Raw genomic sequence first — 14,329 nt, 5'->3', positions numbered from 1 at the left:
GTAGAAATGCCATTAAATACAATGTAAAGAATCAAACTGTTTTTACAAAGTTAAGTATACAGTGGGTACTACAGTCATGAAAGACAATTTGTCCACAACTCTAAGCGAGTCAATATACTGCACTAATATTTTTTTTCATAAAGGATAAAGAATATTTGCCCGTTAGTAATGTTGTATTGTCTATCTACTTGTGTTGGTGCACCGTTTTTGTTCAAACAGCAATATTAAATGGTTATGAGTCGGGTTGAACAATTATACAAAGTAAAATCTTTAAGATTTCTGTCATTCTTTGAAAGAAAAAAAACTGAACTAAATTTCAGTCAATCAGTAGATTGTATGTACAGTATATGAGAATGATGTGTTCAAGTGTTCAAGTGCAGCCCACATGTTTATGTGTTGTTTGAAGCTGAAGTGATAAAGCCACAGATTTGTCTCTAATCATTTTGTTACAGTATCTGATTTATGACTTACTGACTAGTTTGGTAGACGTTTGACAAGTTGTGGGAGCGAGCGCTTGAAATTCTGCAAGTCGAAGTATTTTGTTAGTTAACAACTCTAATTTAAGTACATAATAAACTGTTTTTCATATTGATTCATGGTACATTTGCTTTTAATTTAATGTTTTAGATCAAAATATTTATGTTTAATCGAATATTGTTTACTGTAATAACGATGAATATATTGCTTATGCTTCAATAAAAAAAAAAAAAAAGATCAGTGGGAACAGAACCTTGAAAAAAAATATAAGATGTGGTCTGTCTTTGCATATAATTAAGGCAAAAAAGTATCAGACCACACATAGAGGTAGACCACATTTAAGTATGACACATTCAATATTTGCTTTCTACACTGCCGCTGTCTACTTTGGTTCCTCTTGCTGCTGGAGGCCCAAAAGGCAGAAGAGACGGCAGCTCATGTTCAGGTTTGCAGCAACATGACACCCTCAGTTCAGCTGTAGTTTTTTTTTTTTTTTTTTTTTTTTAACATCCGTTCACAACTTCCCTTTTCCATTGTTGAGCCGAAACAGTGCTGGAAATATATGATGTTGTGCACTTATGTAAACAGGTGCAAAATCAAGGCTTCATATTTGCTAATGAAAGCTTATTTACTATTAAGTAGAATTTTGTTATGCAGTTGTCAAATAGTGCAGCTTTGTCCCAGTAGAGCATCCCATCCATTTCACAAATAGAACGACTGTGTTTAACTACAAGTAATGCTTCCCCTTCCCACTACTTTATGACATTGCTGAACACTACTCTGACAATTTTAGGACAATAGTTAAACAACTGCCTGTTACAACGGAGGTAAATCTACTTGTGAACAATATGGTGCTAATAACAGGGTCCGGTAGTAAATGGTACATGCCAACTAGTTGAGTCTAGTAGTACTGCAGCACATGCGATTCGATTTGTACAGCATAGTCATTCTATCTGTGCCTCTAATTTTCTTACCAGTTAGGAAAAAATACCAGTAAATGGATATTAAGCTGATGGGATGACTTGCTCGCTTCCAAGCGAACCTGCAAACACACACGAGCACACACACAGTGAGAGTTTCCCAGCTGAAGGAAACCTGATCAGTGCGTTCTTGTCTCCCTCAGCACCTGGGTGACATGAGCAACGGGCAGCCCGAGCCCTCGCTGCAGCATCACGGGCCAAAAATGTACGGCGTGGTGCAGAGTCACAACCCCGACAGACAACAGCAAGTGATGGCACGAGAGTGGACGGTCAGTCACCTTCACGATGAAATGAAGTACATCAGGGAGGTGAGCGCAAAGCCGTACAAGACATTGTCTGTCGACGTGCTCTTGTTGGTTTGTCAGATAACAGATCGCATCGGCGTGATGTGTTTATACAGGTGAGAGATTCTCTGGAGAAGGTCAGAGAGCGCATGTACGGCCAGTTCGGAGGCATGCAGCAATCTGTGCACAAGCTCTCACAGGAAATAAAGGTAAGGTGTGTGGAATAATCATCACTCGATTAAGATCATCGGTCATCCGTAATTGTCATTGCATTTCAGCGGTGGCTAAAGTACAGAATGAAAGATCAAGTGTTAGTTAGTTTTGTTGTTGACATATGGTGATCCTATTTCTCAATTGGCAGATCTTTTTTTGAGTTGAGCAAGTGAATTCGGTGGTGGTCCAAATATCGCAGTTCTTTGAGATTCAATTTTAAAAACCGCAGATGATTACGCTGAAGACCAGGATGAGTGAAGAGACTCCCCGTGTCAGTGAATTGATGAGACCATGGTAATTTGCATTGATTGCAACTATGGTTTCATCAGGGCACGACAAGTTTAACATTTCATCCCAAAGCCAAAGATGTTTTTGAAGCAGCCACAAGCAACAATGCTAGTAATGAAGCAAAATATATGTATGGAAATCATGAACACATACAGTTAGAGGTGTTCTGCAAGGAGTTTGAATTGCCAGGTAGGAGGGAGGAGGATGATCAAAGAGAAGATTTCTAGCTGTAGTCTAAGTGGTTGTTTCTCTCGATTTAGCTAACTGGGCAACCCTCTAACGTTGTTACATAATAATAAACATTGATGGATTGACTGTCTTTATTCTAACATGTAATCTACAGCCATACTATATTGAATCGTATCAAAATCCCACTGATTCAAAGTCAATCAAATCGTTCCACCTGAAAATGAACACTCTGCTGCAAAACAGTCACAATGAAAATAATGGAAATGCCATTTTAAAATAAAACTAACAAAGATATCTCTACTTTTACAAATACTATGACAATACTATACACTCAAAACTGCATTAAAATCAAAGAAGCTGCAAATAATTCTGCTAAACCTGTGCTTTACAGACTGCCAACTCCCACCGGCGGAGTCTGGAGTCAGAGGTGAGGATCCGCACAGCAGCGATGGAGAGATTTGATCAGTTGAACAGCTCCCTGATATCGTCCAATATCGGCCTACAGGTAACAAATGATGTCTTTGCACCTATAATGACAAACCGTACATACAGCACTTTTATGCAGTATTTTTGAACTGTTGTCTCGCCTTGACAGAAATCCCTTCTGGAGAACTGTCAGAACCGACTGGACGCAGGGGAAGAGTTGAAGAGTTTGCGTAGTACTTGTGAGAGGACACAGGAACAACTCAGAGACAAGGAGAGAGAGTTAGCCGCGGCGCATGCCGAAAACCAGACGCTCAGACTTCAGGTAGGTTGTTACGTTGAACCTGGGCCCAACTGTTTGACATCACTGTGGAAGTACCTGCTCTGACACATTCATGGAAACTGTTGTCACTTGTGGCGGTGTGACAAATTGGCCTGCTCGGAACAGCTTGATAGGAGACGTCGGACTAGTTGTGCGGGATTCTGTGAGAAAAGATCAGATTCTGAACGCAGACACATATATTGTTTACATTTGCCCTGACCAGCTTGACGCACCACATTCTGTTACAGATACAAGTAACTGTTACATTAGAAGGAAAGGGAGCATCAAATTACAGTAAATGGGGTCGTAGCTCTGCTATGAATAGAAAAAAATCCAAGAGTAATTTACACATGGTCTAGAACAGGGGTCTGCAACCTGCGGCTCCGGAGCCAAATGTGGCTCTTTCATCCTTATGTTACGGCTCACTGTGGTTTGGGAAAATGAATATTGCTTGGTTTAGGTCGACATCGTGGACGGCATAACAAGCGATGCATTTGAATTGTCTTATCTGTGGAAACCGGGTCAAAATGGCTCTTTGGATGTTAAAGGTTGCCGACCCCTGACTTTGACATCAAAGCGCACAGCAAAATTGCCACAAGGTCGCGTCAACTCATTCTCGTTAAAACGCTATTGGACATCGCATTTTGGTAACTAGCTGCTGTCTCAAAGTGCTTAACAGATCCACTTTGGCATCTCCTGAACTGAAAGGGCAAGCAAAAACAAAAACAAAACAAAAAAAAGAGGAAAAAAAAGAAACCTTGAGAAGGGGCCGCAGAAGGGAGGAGACCAGTTCAATTTTACATCATGTGTATTAATATTGTATTACTAGATCTCGCTCAGAAAGTGTCAGTCAATGCCAAAACTGACATTTTTTTTTCTGTATTCTGCAGTGCGGGTGTCCCTTCTGAAGTCCTGTGGCAATATTGTGTATCCAATGTTGGTCAGGGTTTTTTAGTACAAACACTGACTGCTAGGCGCAGAAGGTCACATATCACAGTGTTATTCTTTGGAATGCATTACAGTGTGCTCGATATCACGTCCGCATTCTAATCAACTCCTTCCCATGCCTACATAAAGCACTTTTTCATGATAATCAGTTCACTTCACCTCACCGCAGTTTTTTTCTTTACTGTCCAGGTGGAGTCTTCACGGGAGGCCAACAGTAAGGCCCTAATGGAGATCTCCAGGGCGCTCGAAAAAGACTACCAGGAAAAGCTGCTGGAAGAGCAAAACAAACACAGGGAGGAGATTGAAATACTCCAGGTCTGCACTATTTACTTTTTGATCAATGTGATACGCCCATTGCCAAAAGACACATACGCGTGCTTCATAAGAACAAGGGTGATTTCAAAAGACATTTATATGTATTTGCTGACACAGGCACAACTAGACAACTACATCAGAAGACTTGAGGAAGCTGAGACAAATATCAGGATTGCAGAGGCCAAAATTGCAGAGCGGGATTTGAGGATCGGTGAACTTGAGCGTCTGCTAGACTGCATGGGAACGGTAGCCGATACAAAAAAAAAATCAAACACCATATTACATGCATGTTCATGACATGACCAATCGAACAGGAAAAGAGCCAACTCCACCAGAAACTGCAGGAATGTGAACGGCGTCTTCGCTTGTTGGAGAGGAGCGATACAACAGATGGAGCTACAATCAAAAGGTATCCTATCAGTGTCCAAAATGGGAAGACAACAAACAAAATAATTGATCAGTGTCCAAAAAGGAAAGGCAATGTTTGGTAAACACTGCTTTCCGAGTTTTGTTTTGGCGAGTGCGCCGTCAGCTCAGAGCAGATGGAGCTAACAATGACTGCTGATGGTTCTTAGGTCCCAAGAGCTGCAAAGCGAAGCTGGAGGACTTCGAGAGAGAATCAAGCATTTGAACGACATGGTCTTTTGCCAACAGCGCAAGGTCAAAGGGATGATTGAGGAGGTGAGAGACGTTTCTGTAGGATGTGGTTGATGCGTTCCAGGAAGGAGTCTGTTGAAATGAATGTGAATGCTTTTTGTGCCTCCTCATTATCTTGTTTGGTTGGCTCTGTGACAAGAATCACTTTCTTCTTGAAAGCTACTGTAATATACTAACCAACTGTATCGTGCATGCATTGGTGCCTAATTGTCATTTTCTGCTTGCCTATGGTTGCATCTGTGTGTCGTTTTGGACACTGTGAAGGTGCAAATGCTACGAGCTCAAGTTGCTGAGAAGGACATGTTCATCTCCGAGCTGCTGGACCGAATTGCAATGGTGGAGTGTGAGGTGAGACAGCGTAGATGCGTGTGTGTATGTTCGAATACGGGCTGGTGCGGTGTTCCTTTGGTGCTAAATTGTGGAAAGCCTGAACTTTGAGGAATCGATCGCCGTATGTGATGACGACCGTCTTTGCATGAATATGACAGTCTTGTTTCCTGTTTTCCTTTTCCTAGAATAATGAATTAGAAGACAAGCTCAAGTATTTTATGTCCACACAGAGTAGTGAAGAAGATGATTTGGACTTCCGGAAGACAGAACTAGTCTCCAATACTCTGCCAAGGTAAGAAGCGACACTGAGTGGAGTATTTAGTTCAAGGTGTGTGGCCATCAAACTGGGGACTTCTTTTACTCAATGAGTGTGACTGTTCAAACAGAATTGAAGAAGTGCCAGGGCATGATGTTGAATCTCCTTTTCTGCATGAACCAACTCATCTTCACCCTGTAGAACACTTCCCGTCCAAACAACCTTTATTTGTCATCCCACCCCCACCTCAAACACGACCTCCACCACTTCCTGATTCTCCTTCACCATGCACTTACTCTTCACTACCCGCCGAACTTCCTTTATCACCCACGTATCATCATCCCCTACCCCCACTGCCTTCATCACCTACACCACCCTCGACACCCACACCACCCTCTTCACCCACACCACCGTCATCCTCACCCACACCACCCCCATCATCTCCCACACAAGCATCAGACGAGCCTCCTACCCGCCGTCCTTCGCTCTTCCTTACGTCGCCTACTTCACCAAGGACTTTCCAGTATAACAAGCCTCCTCCCAGCAGGGTGGAGAGAAGTTTACTTCGCTACACGCCCGTTGAGTACAGCCGCTACCTAGAGGCCAACCCGACGCCTCAGATTGAAGTGTACTCCTCCAGCCAAACGTCATCGGAATCCCAGAGTTTCGAAAACCATCCGGTAGACGAGGTGGACGCTGGGACAGACCCTCAGTCGACGATGAATCCAGGCGATGGTTCGATCGAAACCAGGAAAGCAAGATCAAGGCTCGCGTACCTCGATTCACCATTCCTGAGATTAATGGAAATAACAGCAAATATCAAAGTAGAGTGATTAGAGTGGACACAATAGATTTTGGTATACTGTACAGTGAAACCCTGTTGTTTGCACCTAAACCGAGAGGGCACGTGAAAAAATATTTTTCAAAATATTCCACATTTGTAAACATATCTCTTCAGTAGTATTTATAGTACTACAATTGGAGTTGTCTTTTTTCATTCATTCCCTTCTCAGACAGTTGCCCAAATAAGAGGCAAAGTATGCCTTATCTGTCACATATTCCATGTTTTAGGCTTTGATCATGTTTTCCGTACACCATTCCATTTTGCTATAAATAAATTATGTACATGTATTTATCTTTTGTCTGAACACACCAGCCAGGAAAAAAAAAACAGAACAAAACACCAAGCTCAAGTTCAAACCATCACGTAATGTACTCGTTATTATGCTTATTATCGTGGCATGCATAGATGCACACTAACCTGTATTCCTGGTTTGGTCACATGGCATTCCACTTGTAAGGAATAGACATTCACTGTAAAACTGACACATAATACAAACGAAATTTGAAGTTTGTATTTTTCAAATACCAAAAAGTGGACAGTGCAGCATCACTCACAAGGATATATTCTCACAGCAAAGTAGGGGACCTTCTCTACTTCTTTACTTGTCTTTTATTATTTCTACATGGAAATTTAGAAGCAGGAAGCTGCAGCTAGCAAATCATTATCATAGCAAAGCACAATAATGTTAACTATAGGGGAAAAGGATTACTGGTAATTAAGATGGGTATCGTTTTCTTCACTTTTTTTTTTTTTAACCAAAAACTCAGCCCTGTCCCTACCCATTGTTTTATCGGCCTGAAAACCTTGACAATTTGTTGCCAAAACTTTGCTTTATTTTGTATGACTTTACATTATTCCAAGACACTATTTAAAGGAAATTACATTGACAATGTCTTTGAATGTAGTACTAGACTATTTTTTGTGTTCAGGTTAATTTGTGGCCCACGCTTCAATTTTTTGTGATAAGCTAGCTGCTAGCTGTACCAGGCAAAGCAGCATTGCATGTTTACTTTGAATTTTTTGTCTCATTTCGCTGTCCCACTTTGTGAACATATATGTCTAGTTGATGTTTGCACAAAGTACTATAATATTAATTTCATACTGTATATGTATATAATCTCATATAATGAGTCATGATTTGTAAATAATAAGGGCTAAGCTTTGCTTGTTTACAACAAATGTAGTCAACACTGTTCAAATGAACTGAAGAGGGACATGAAAAATGAAGGTTTTATGTGTGTATTTTCTTAAAAAATGCGTTTTGACTTTGACTTATTTTTTTCATTATCATGCTAAAATATTTATTTACATGTGATGTGCCTTTGGGTGTGGGAATTCAGATATGTTAATGTATGTATGTATGTATGTATGTATATATATATATATATATATATGTATGTATATATGTATGTATATATGTATATATGTATATATATATGTATATATACAACCTGGCATTTTCTAGATTAAATTGTTAATGGTAATCACTTAATCAATATGATGACCGTATTAAACAACTACTGTCTACACTGCCACCAAAAAATTGAGTTGAAACAGCAACATGTCACATCACACTAAACATTTCATTTCAACAACACTAGTCTCTGCTTGATTATTAAAGACCATGCTTTAAGACATTCTCATTTTACCAGTGACTGTATACAGTAAATGTACTCAATACTGATGTTGATATTGGCTCTTTTGACTCTATTTATATTTTTAAAAACTATAATCTGACTTGTGTTGTTTTAACATTTTTCAAATGTTTATGTTTAAAGGGTACTGTAGACACCATTGCATTGTGTATTATTTTACCTGCCTAGTAAAACAGCACTGCTTTCGTTTATATTGTTGAATCCATAAATTATGACCCGAGCATACACTTTATAAAAAACTGAACATTTACACACATTTATCATGAACATGATCAATATTTTCAAATAGTTTAATTAATCAATTCATTCATATTTAATGCACTTCAAAATAACCACCACTGAATAGAAAATGCTGTACATGGAGCAAAAAAATCGTTAAAACAATAAATTAATCATAAAAACAGTAAACGTCTTCAAACACTGAAATAACACAGTCCAACACAAGGTAAATAAGGACAACGGCAACGACAAACACAAATATTTGTTGGGTAGAAAAGGTTACATATACTGTAAAAATGAGAAATAATTTTGTTTAATAAATGCTCAATCTACAGTGATAACTGAGATTTTATAAAACTTGTTAATAAGTTTAAAAGTTTTGCATTTTTTTATTGAATAATTGATTATTACAGTAACAATGATCAAAACTGATATATAAATGAAAACGTGATCATGAATCATTATTTGACTAATTTATTTATTGCAGATACGATACGAATTATTTTTATTTTGCCCACTCCACTCTGTATGTAATGTAATTGAGACTAAAGTTATATATAAAATATGGATGTGTCAGCGATAATTGTGGTGGTTTGTGATAAATAAACATGATTGCGTCATAAGTGTTCAAACACGCAGTTACAATCTTTCCTGTTTTGTTCTGTCCTGCAGAGGGCGCAAAAATTAAACTCCACGTGTAGGTTGTCTCCTTGTTTCCGGCCAAGAAGAAGAACCCCGTTTTGAAATGTTCTCCCAACGAATCCAACTAAACATGGCATTTTTAACAGTCTTTATCTAGTTTCTTCCTCCATCCGGCGACTTACGAAGCCCTTCCGATTCAAGGCCGAATATTTGCTTTGCGAGGAATGCCGGGCTGAGAAGTTTGGCGCTTTCCCGCTGCTTTCCAGCGGCTGTTGCTTAGCTTGTTTAGCTCGCCAGGATGTCCGAGCGCCAGGGACAGGTGGGAGACTTGAACAAGCAAAGCAGAGAGCAGCTTCAGGAACTGCTACAGCGACAGAACAACATACTCGCTGACAGGTAAGGCCAAAATAAATTGGCTAAATACCCACACACACGACGACAGCTTAGGCTGGAGGTAGTACAGTAGAATCATATGAAAAGTCTCGTCGATACCAACGACTGTCTAATGATCACAGTAAGACATTTCAGTATACAAATAGGACATGTACATGCTACTATTGGTGGGCATTTTGTTGCCATAGTTTTAACTTACTAGAGGCTGTACTAGTTCTTAGACCTTAGGCTGGGTATCAAAGATAGGGTATCCATTGCCTCGCTGGATCAGTGGTTAGCACGTTGGCCTCACAGTTGAGGGACCCGAGTTCAAGTTTGCATGTTCTCCCCAAGCCCGTGTGTGTTCCCGCTGGTACTCCGGCTTCCTCCCACCCTCCAGAAACATGCACGGCAGGTGTATTGGACATACTAAATTGTGTGAATTGTTGTTCGTCCCTCTATTCCCTGCGATGGGCTGGCAACCAGATCACGGTGTTCTCTCGCTTACATCCCGCCAATTGCCCAAGGTCAGCTGGGATAGGCACCGGAAAGCCTGCGACTCTTGTGAGGATAGGCGGCGATAGAAAATGGATGGAACATAATGGGGAAAACATGTAAACGCCACCCAGAGGGTTTCAAAACCCAAACCTCATAAATGATGCAGATAATAAAATCCCCAAACCTCAACAATGATGCAGAGTAAAATGCCCTAAACTAAATATATAAGAACACGGTTCCAAGACGGGGTGTGTCACCGAGCTTTAAGACCACAGAACAGGTTGGTCTCTCCATTAAACAGACAGGTTTTGCCGCACTTGGCAGCAACAAAACAATTCCTACAAAATGGTAAAATACAGTCACCGAAAATAATCTAAAAATACATGTCCTACAGTACAAGATGTCCTTTTTAAATATGTCAAAATATATTGACATCACTGAATATATTCAGTTGTTCAAACCATTGTTGAATGGTAACCACCAGCCATTTATTTATAAGCTGTTCAAGTCATGAGGATGACTAAGGACAAAAAAATCAACAACTAAAAACCTGTAACTAGGGATGTCCAGATCCGGATCACATAATTTTCAGCTGATTGGAATCTGAAAATATCTGAACATATCTGGAAATAGTGGGAATAAATACAGCCAAGGAGGGAACATTGAAACTGCTTCTTCGTTCACCTTTTAAAATGTGTTATACACGTATTTAAAAAAAAAAAAGAAAAAATGAACTACTGCAATTTGGATACACTTTTTTTCTGTCCTTAATACATGGCCAAAGTATAAAATCCGGACTTTGTATTAGCGGTTCCTCAAAATTCATATCAACCCTAACGCTGACCCGTGTTTAATCCGTAAAAACAATTTAGATTGAATTTATAATCAATCAATCAATCAATCAAATTTTATTTATATAGCCCTAAATCACCGAAGTCTCAAATGAGCTAATCGGTAGAAAACTATCATTTCGAAAAATTCTATAGAGGCAAGCCACTTTAACATGCACAAATTGAACTTTACTTTTGTGGTTGAATTGCATAAAATATTAATCATTCATTGAAATGTATTGCACATTAAAGTTCAGACAAAAATTCAATGCAACAGAATGTTTTAAAATACAATTCCTAATAACACACACGACTTTCCGTAACTAGTACTACTACTTGGTTCTTTTGTTGTTCTTTTGTTTTTTTGGGCGTTTGGAAAATACTTTGGGGCATTAACGCCACCTCCTTTACATTTTCACCAAAACAAAGATTTGCTATATAAAGCACCCAAAGGTGCAATAACCGACCAGCTTTTGCCGCAAAACAATGTGAATTGTATTCTAGTTCATCATGCATTTCTTGACAGGCGGCACTTATTAAAATCTATTTTCGTTGTTTGCAGGAGATTAATAGCTTCCCTTCCTGACAAGGGAAAGCGAATAAGGGACTTTGCAGAGAGGATACGTCTCACCATTGAGCGGCGTGATGAAGAGGATAGGAAGCAGCATTCGGTGTCAGCAGAAAGGACGGAGTTTCGGTCCACGTACCGGCGATCCTCCACTGGCCAGCATGGTGCTGTGCAAAGTGAGGCAACCGCGTTACAAGAGACTGAAGCTTCACCTGCCTCCATTCATGTGAAGGAGGCGGAAGATGACACTGCAGAAACCATGGAGGCAGCTCCTCCTGGGCACTCTCCGAACGTTGCCGGGACAAAAGAAGGCGACCTCGCGGAGGCCTTAGAACGGGTCACAATCTCCACTAGCGTTGATGGCGCTGTTAAAACCACTGCAAAGGACAATTACTTTCTCAGGAAACAGACACCAAATAAGCCTCATGTTTTAACTGTCCTGGAAAGGACAGAGAACACCGTGACACCTGGAAGGCAAAAGTTCAAACCAAACCAGTGAGCAGATCCGAAGAGTCACTATTGAAACATAGCAACAGATGTTAAGGTCACTCGGTAACCTCGGTCGTCCTTTTGTGACTTACCAGGCTGCCGACCCGAGGTGGCAACTCTCCGTCTGGCTCCTTATCACCCAGCCAATCGTCCGATGGCTATGGCTCGTCTCCACTTTCTGCGCAGGCCCGCAGGGAGCGAGACAAAAAGCACCTGGACGACATCACGGCCGCAAAGCTGCCTCCTCTGTACCACGCTCCGGCCCAGCTCTTGTCGCTACAGGAGTCTGCTGACCTCCTGAGAACACAAACCAAGAAACAACAGGTTAGTCCATTCTTGCATGGTCTCATGCAATTTCTCCAACATATTTACAAAATACTAGCCAAGTAAGTTTCTAAGTACAAAATTGCAACAAGATTTGAGCTTCTTTCTCCCTATCAATCGTGGCGTGCAATAAGGTCCTTGACTTTTGAGACACTGACTTCAGGAATCAGAACCTTCAATCAGTTCCACTTGTGGGATGTCGGCAAAAATGAAAGAATACTTTCTTGGCTCCACTACAAGACTAAATACAGTCCTACTCGCCGTTATTGGCACCGATGAAATTTATGTACATAATGTAGAATAGCTTCTGAAAAAATGAGTCAAGTGAAACATTTTACCTTTGGTAAATCACAACACCTCTAATAAACTGTCAGTGCCCAGGTAAGATGAATAAACCAATTTAAATTTTTTAAAACCACCTGTTTTATGAATATTGCGGAATGTTATCAAGAGGTTTCACCAGTGTGCAACTGTCAAGAACATTCCTGAGTGTGGGCAAAAGAGAAAGTTTTTGGAACGTTCTGAAGTTTTTTTTTTTTATTTCGGCAAGTACCTTACCCCGCACACTAGAATCAAACGGTGCTTTATGGGCGAAGGCTAAGGAAGACGGCAGACATAGCGATTTAAACCAGACCAAAACATAAAAAGAGAAAACTTCTTTGTCGAGGAGTACCTGGACAAACCATAATCCTTCTGGGAAAATGTGCTGTGGTCAGATGAAACAAAAATGGAACTTTTTGGAAATGCTCACCACAGTTTGTATACAGACGGTGCAATGAAGGCTACAAGAAAAAAAAAATCACCCTATGGTTGAGCATGGTGGAGAATCCATAATGCTGCTGACCTGCTTTATTATATCTCTTATTGGAGGCCTTGACCGTATCATAGGAATAAAACAATCAGAATTATAAAGGCATTTTAGAACGACATGTCCTAGCCAGTGAGAGAAAACAATTTTAAAATATGCCCATATGTTTTAAAATATGCCCAGCAATGAGTCCTGATCTCAATCCTATTGAAAAGCTTTGGTATGAGCTGAAGTTTGCAAATGGGGTTGAAAAAAAAACAAACAAAAAAACCAAGTATTGCTATGCATGCTGTGTTTTTTTTTTCTTTCAAATGACAAACGGCATTTAAGGTCTGCCCTCCCTTGTTGCCCTTACTGCAGGTCAGACACTTTTATTTATTACATTCAACTCAATATATAGTATCTTTTAAAGCCCCCCCCCCCCACGCACACATACACAAATCTGTGATTTTCAATTAAACGTCATAATAATTAAGTAAACATGAATCAAAGTCGTTCTTTTTTAAATGAATGTGCATGCAAATAACATATTGAAATGGAGACAGTAAGTAGTCTTTTTTCAATAAAGTTGATTGAAATATTTAACATGTCATATCCTTGAAGAGCACTAGAGGGCAGCAATCAGCTTGCATCCAGACATTGTATGCAGGTCTGAGTAGTGTTTCTAATCATGGACACATTTGGGCCATGTTAGTGAGTTAATTGTTAAAGGTTCGCCCCAAACCCAACCTGTGAGGCCTAGTCATGTTTTGTGGTTCACGGCAGGAGCTGCAGGCCAAGATGGCAGCGCAGAAACTGTCCGAGGGATTAAAGCTGTCCATGGAGCGCTACATTCCCGACGGCGGCTCCATGGCGGCCTACAGAGAGGTTCACGATGAAGGAGCGCAGCCCTCCTCAGAAGAAGACTGATCCCGGATGGCCAGATTGAAGAAAGACCTGATTTTCCCTAAAGGGCTTTTATTACAAAGGAATTCTTGTAGAGACATGTCGCCTGCTGAGAACAGTCAATGACTTAAGACACGCCCCGAACACGATGACAACCGGTGCTACTTTTAAATTAAACCCAAGTGTAATGAGAATGGCGTCAACCGTATTCAAACAAGCATATGACTTGTGTATCAAAACGTTCTGGCATAATATCACAATATGTGATATAAATTGATTATGAACATATTCTCTCTGGACTGTCATATACTGTATGTGTCGTATATTCTCTTATCAAGCTGCTCCGCTAAAGTGTGAAACACAATAAGCTTCTTGCTAAACACTTTCAACTATCGTTTTCGAACGTTTGGTAAGTGCAAATATGCGGGTTCGAAGCGGTGCAGACGGGGGCGCCGCTTGTCTTAAGATCACATGAAGCGATATCACGCAGAGATCAGTGGCACGCTCGATAAC

The 14,329-nt window shown here is 40.3% G+C and overlaps 2 protein-coding genes across 4 annotated transcripts in view; both read left to right on the top strand.

Annotated features, from left to right (window-relative positions):
* The window catches only part of myzap (myocardial zonula adherens protein), a 13,211-nt gene extending 4,891 nt beyond the window's left edge, over nt 1-8,320 (top strand). Inside the window, exons 4-14 of one of the 3 annotated variants that reach the window (XM_088414122.1) lie at nt 1,601-1,765; nt 1,858-1,950; nt 2,823-2,936; nt 3,027-3,179; nt 4,314-4,439; nt 4,557-4,685; nt 4,754-4,848; nt 5,015-5,120; nt 5,361-5,444; nt 5,657-5,718; nt 5,813-8,320. In XM_088414122.1, the coding sequence (XP_088270248.1) occupies nt 1,601-1,765; nt 1,858-1,950; nt 2,823-2,936; nt 3,027-3,179; nt 4,314-4,439; nt 4,557-4,685; nt 4,754-4,848; nt 5,015-5,120; nt 5,361-5,444; nt 5,657-5,718; nt 5,813-6,515 (1,830 nt within the window). In that variant the 3' untranslated portion in view covers nt 6,516-8,320. Of the gene's footprint in view, nt 1-1,600; nt 1,766-1,857; nt 1,951-2,822; nt 2,937-3,026; nt 3,180-4,313; nt 4,440-4,556; nt 4,686-4,753; nt 4,849-5,014; nt 5,121-5,360; nt 5,445-5,611; nt 5,719-5,812 lie in introns of all 3 variants that reach the window. The other 2 variants (XM_088414124.1, XM_088414121.1) reach the window with 2 other exon arrangements.
* Nucleotides 8,321-9,124: 804 nt separating this feature from the next.
* polr2m (RNA polymerase II subunit M) lies at nt 9,125-14,104 on the top strand. The gene is made up of 4 exons (XM_088413541.1): nt 9,125-9,438; nt 11,305-11,805; nt 11,895-12,123; nt 13,697-14,104. The coding sequence occupies exons 1-4, from the start codon at nt 9,341-9,343 to the stop codon at nt 13,838-13,840; spliced, it is 972 nt and encodes a 323-aa protein (XP_088269667.1). The 5' UTR covers nt 9,125-9,340; the 3' UTR covers nt 13,841-14,104.
* The last annotated feature ends 225 nt before the right edge of the window (nt 14,105-14,329 follow it).

This window comes from Hippichthys cyanospilos, chromosome 4 (genome assembly GCF_059441005.1).
Source record: "Hippichthys cyanospilos isolate Australia breed blue-spotted pipefish chromosome 4, RoL_Hcya_1.0, whole genome shotgun sequence".
Classification (NCBI taxonomy): domain Eukaryota; kingdom Metazoa; phylum Chordata; class Actinopteri; order Syngnathiformes; family Syngnathidae; genus Hippichthys; species Hippichthys cyanospilos.
The sequence above is the reverse complement of the archived record's forward strand: the minus strand, read 5'-3'. Positions and strand labels throughout refer to the sequence as shown.

Excerpts from the sequence above, each read along its gene's own strand:
- polr2m (XM_088413541.1), top strand. The coding sequence starts at position 9,341 with ATGTCCGAGCGCCAGGGACAGGTGGGAGACTTGAACAAGCAAAGCAGA. Across the intron at positions 9,439-11,304 it reads AACAACATACTCGCTGACAG|GAGATTAATAGCTTCCCTTC; the intron begins GTAAGGCCAAAA and ends CGTTGTTTGCAG. Across the intron at positions 12,124-13,696 it reads CACAAACCAAGAAACAACAG|GAGCTGCAGGCCAAGATGGC; the intron begins GTTAGTCCATTC and ends GGTTCACGGCAG.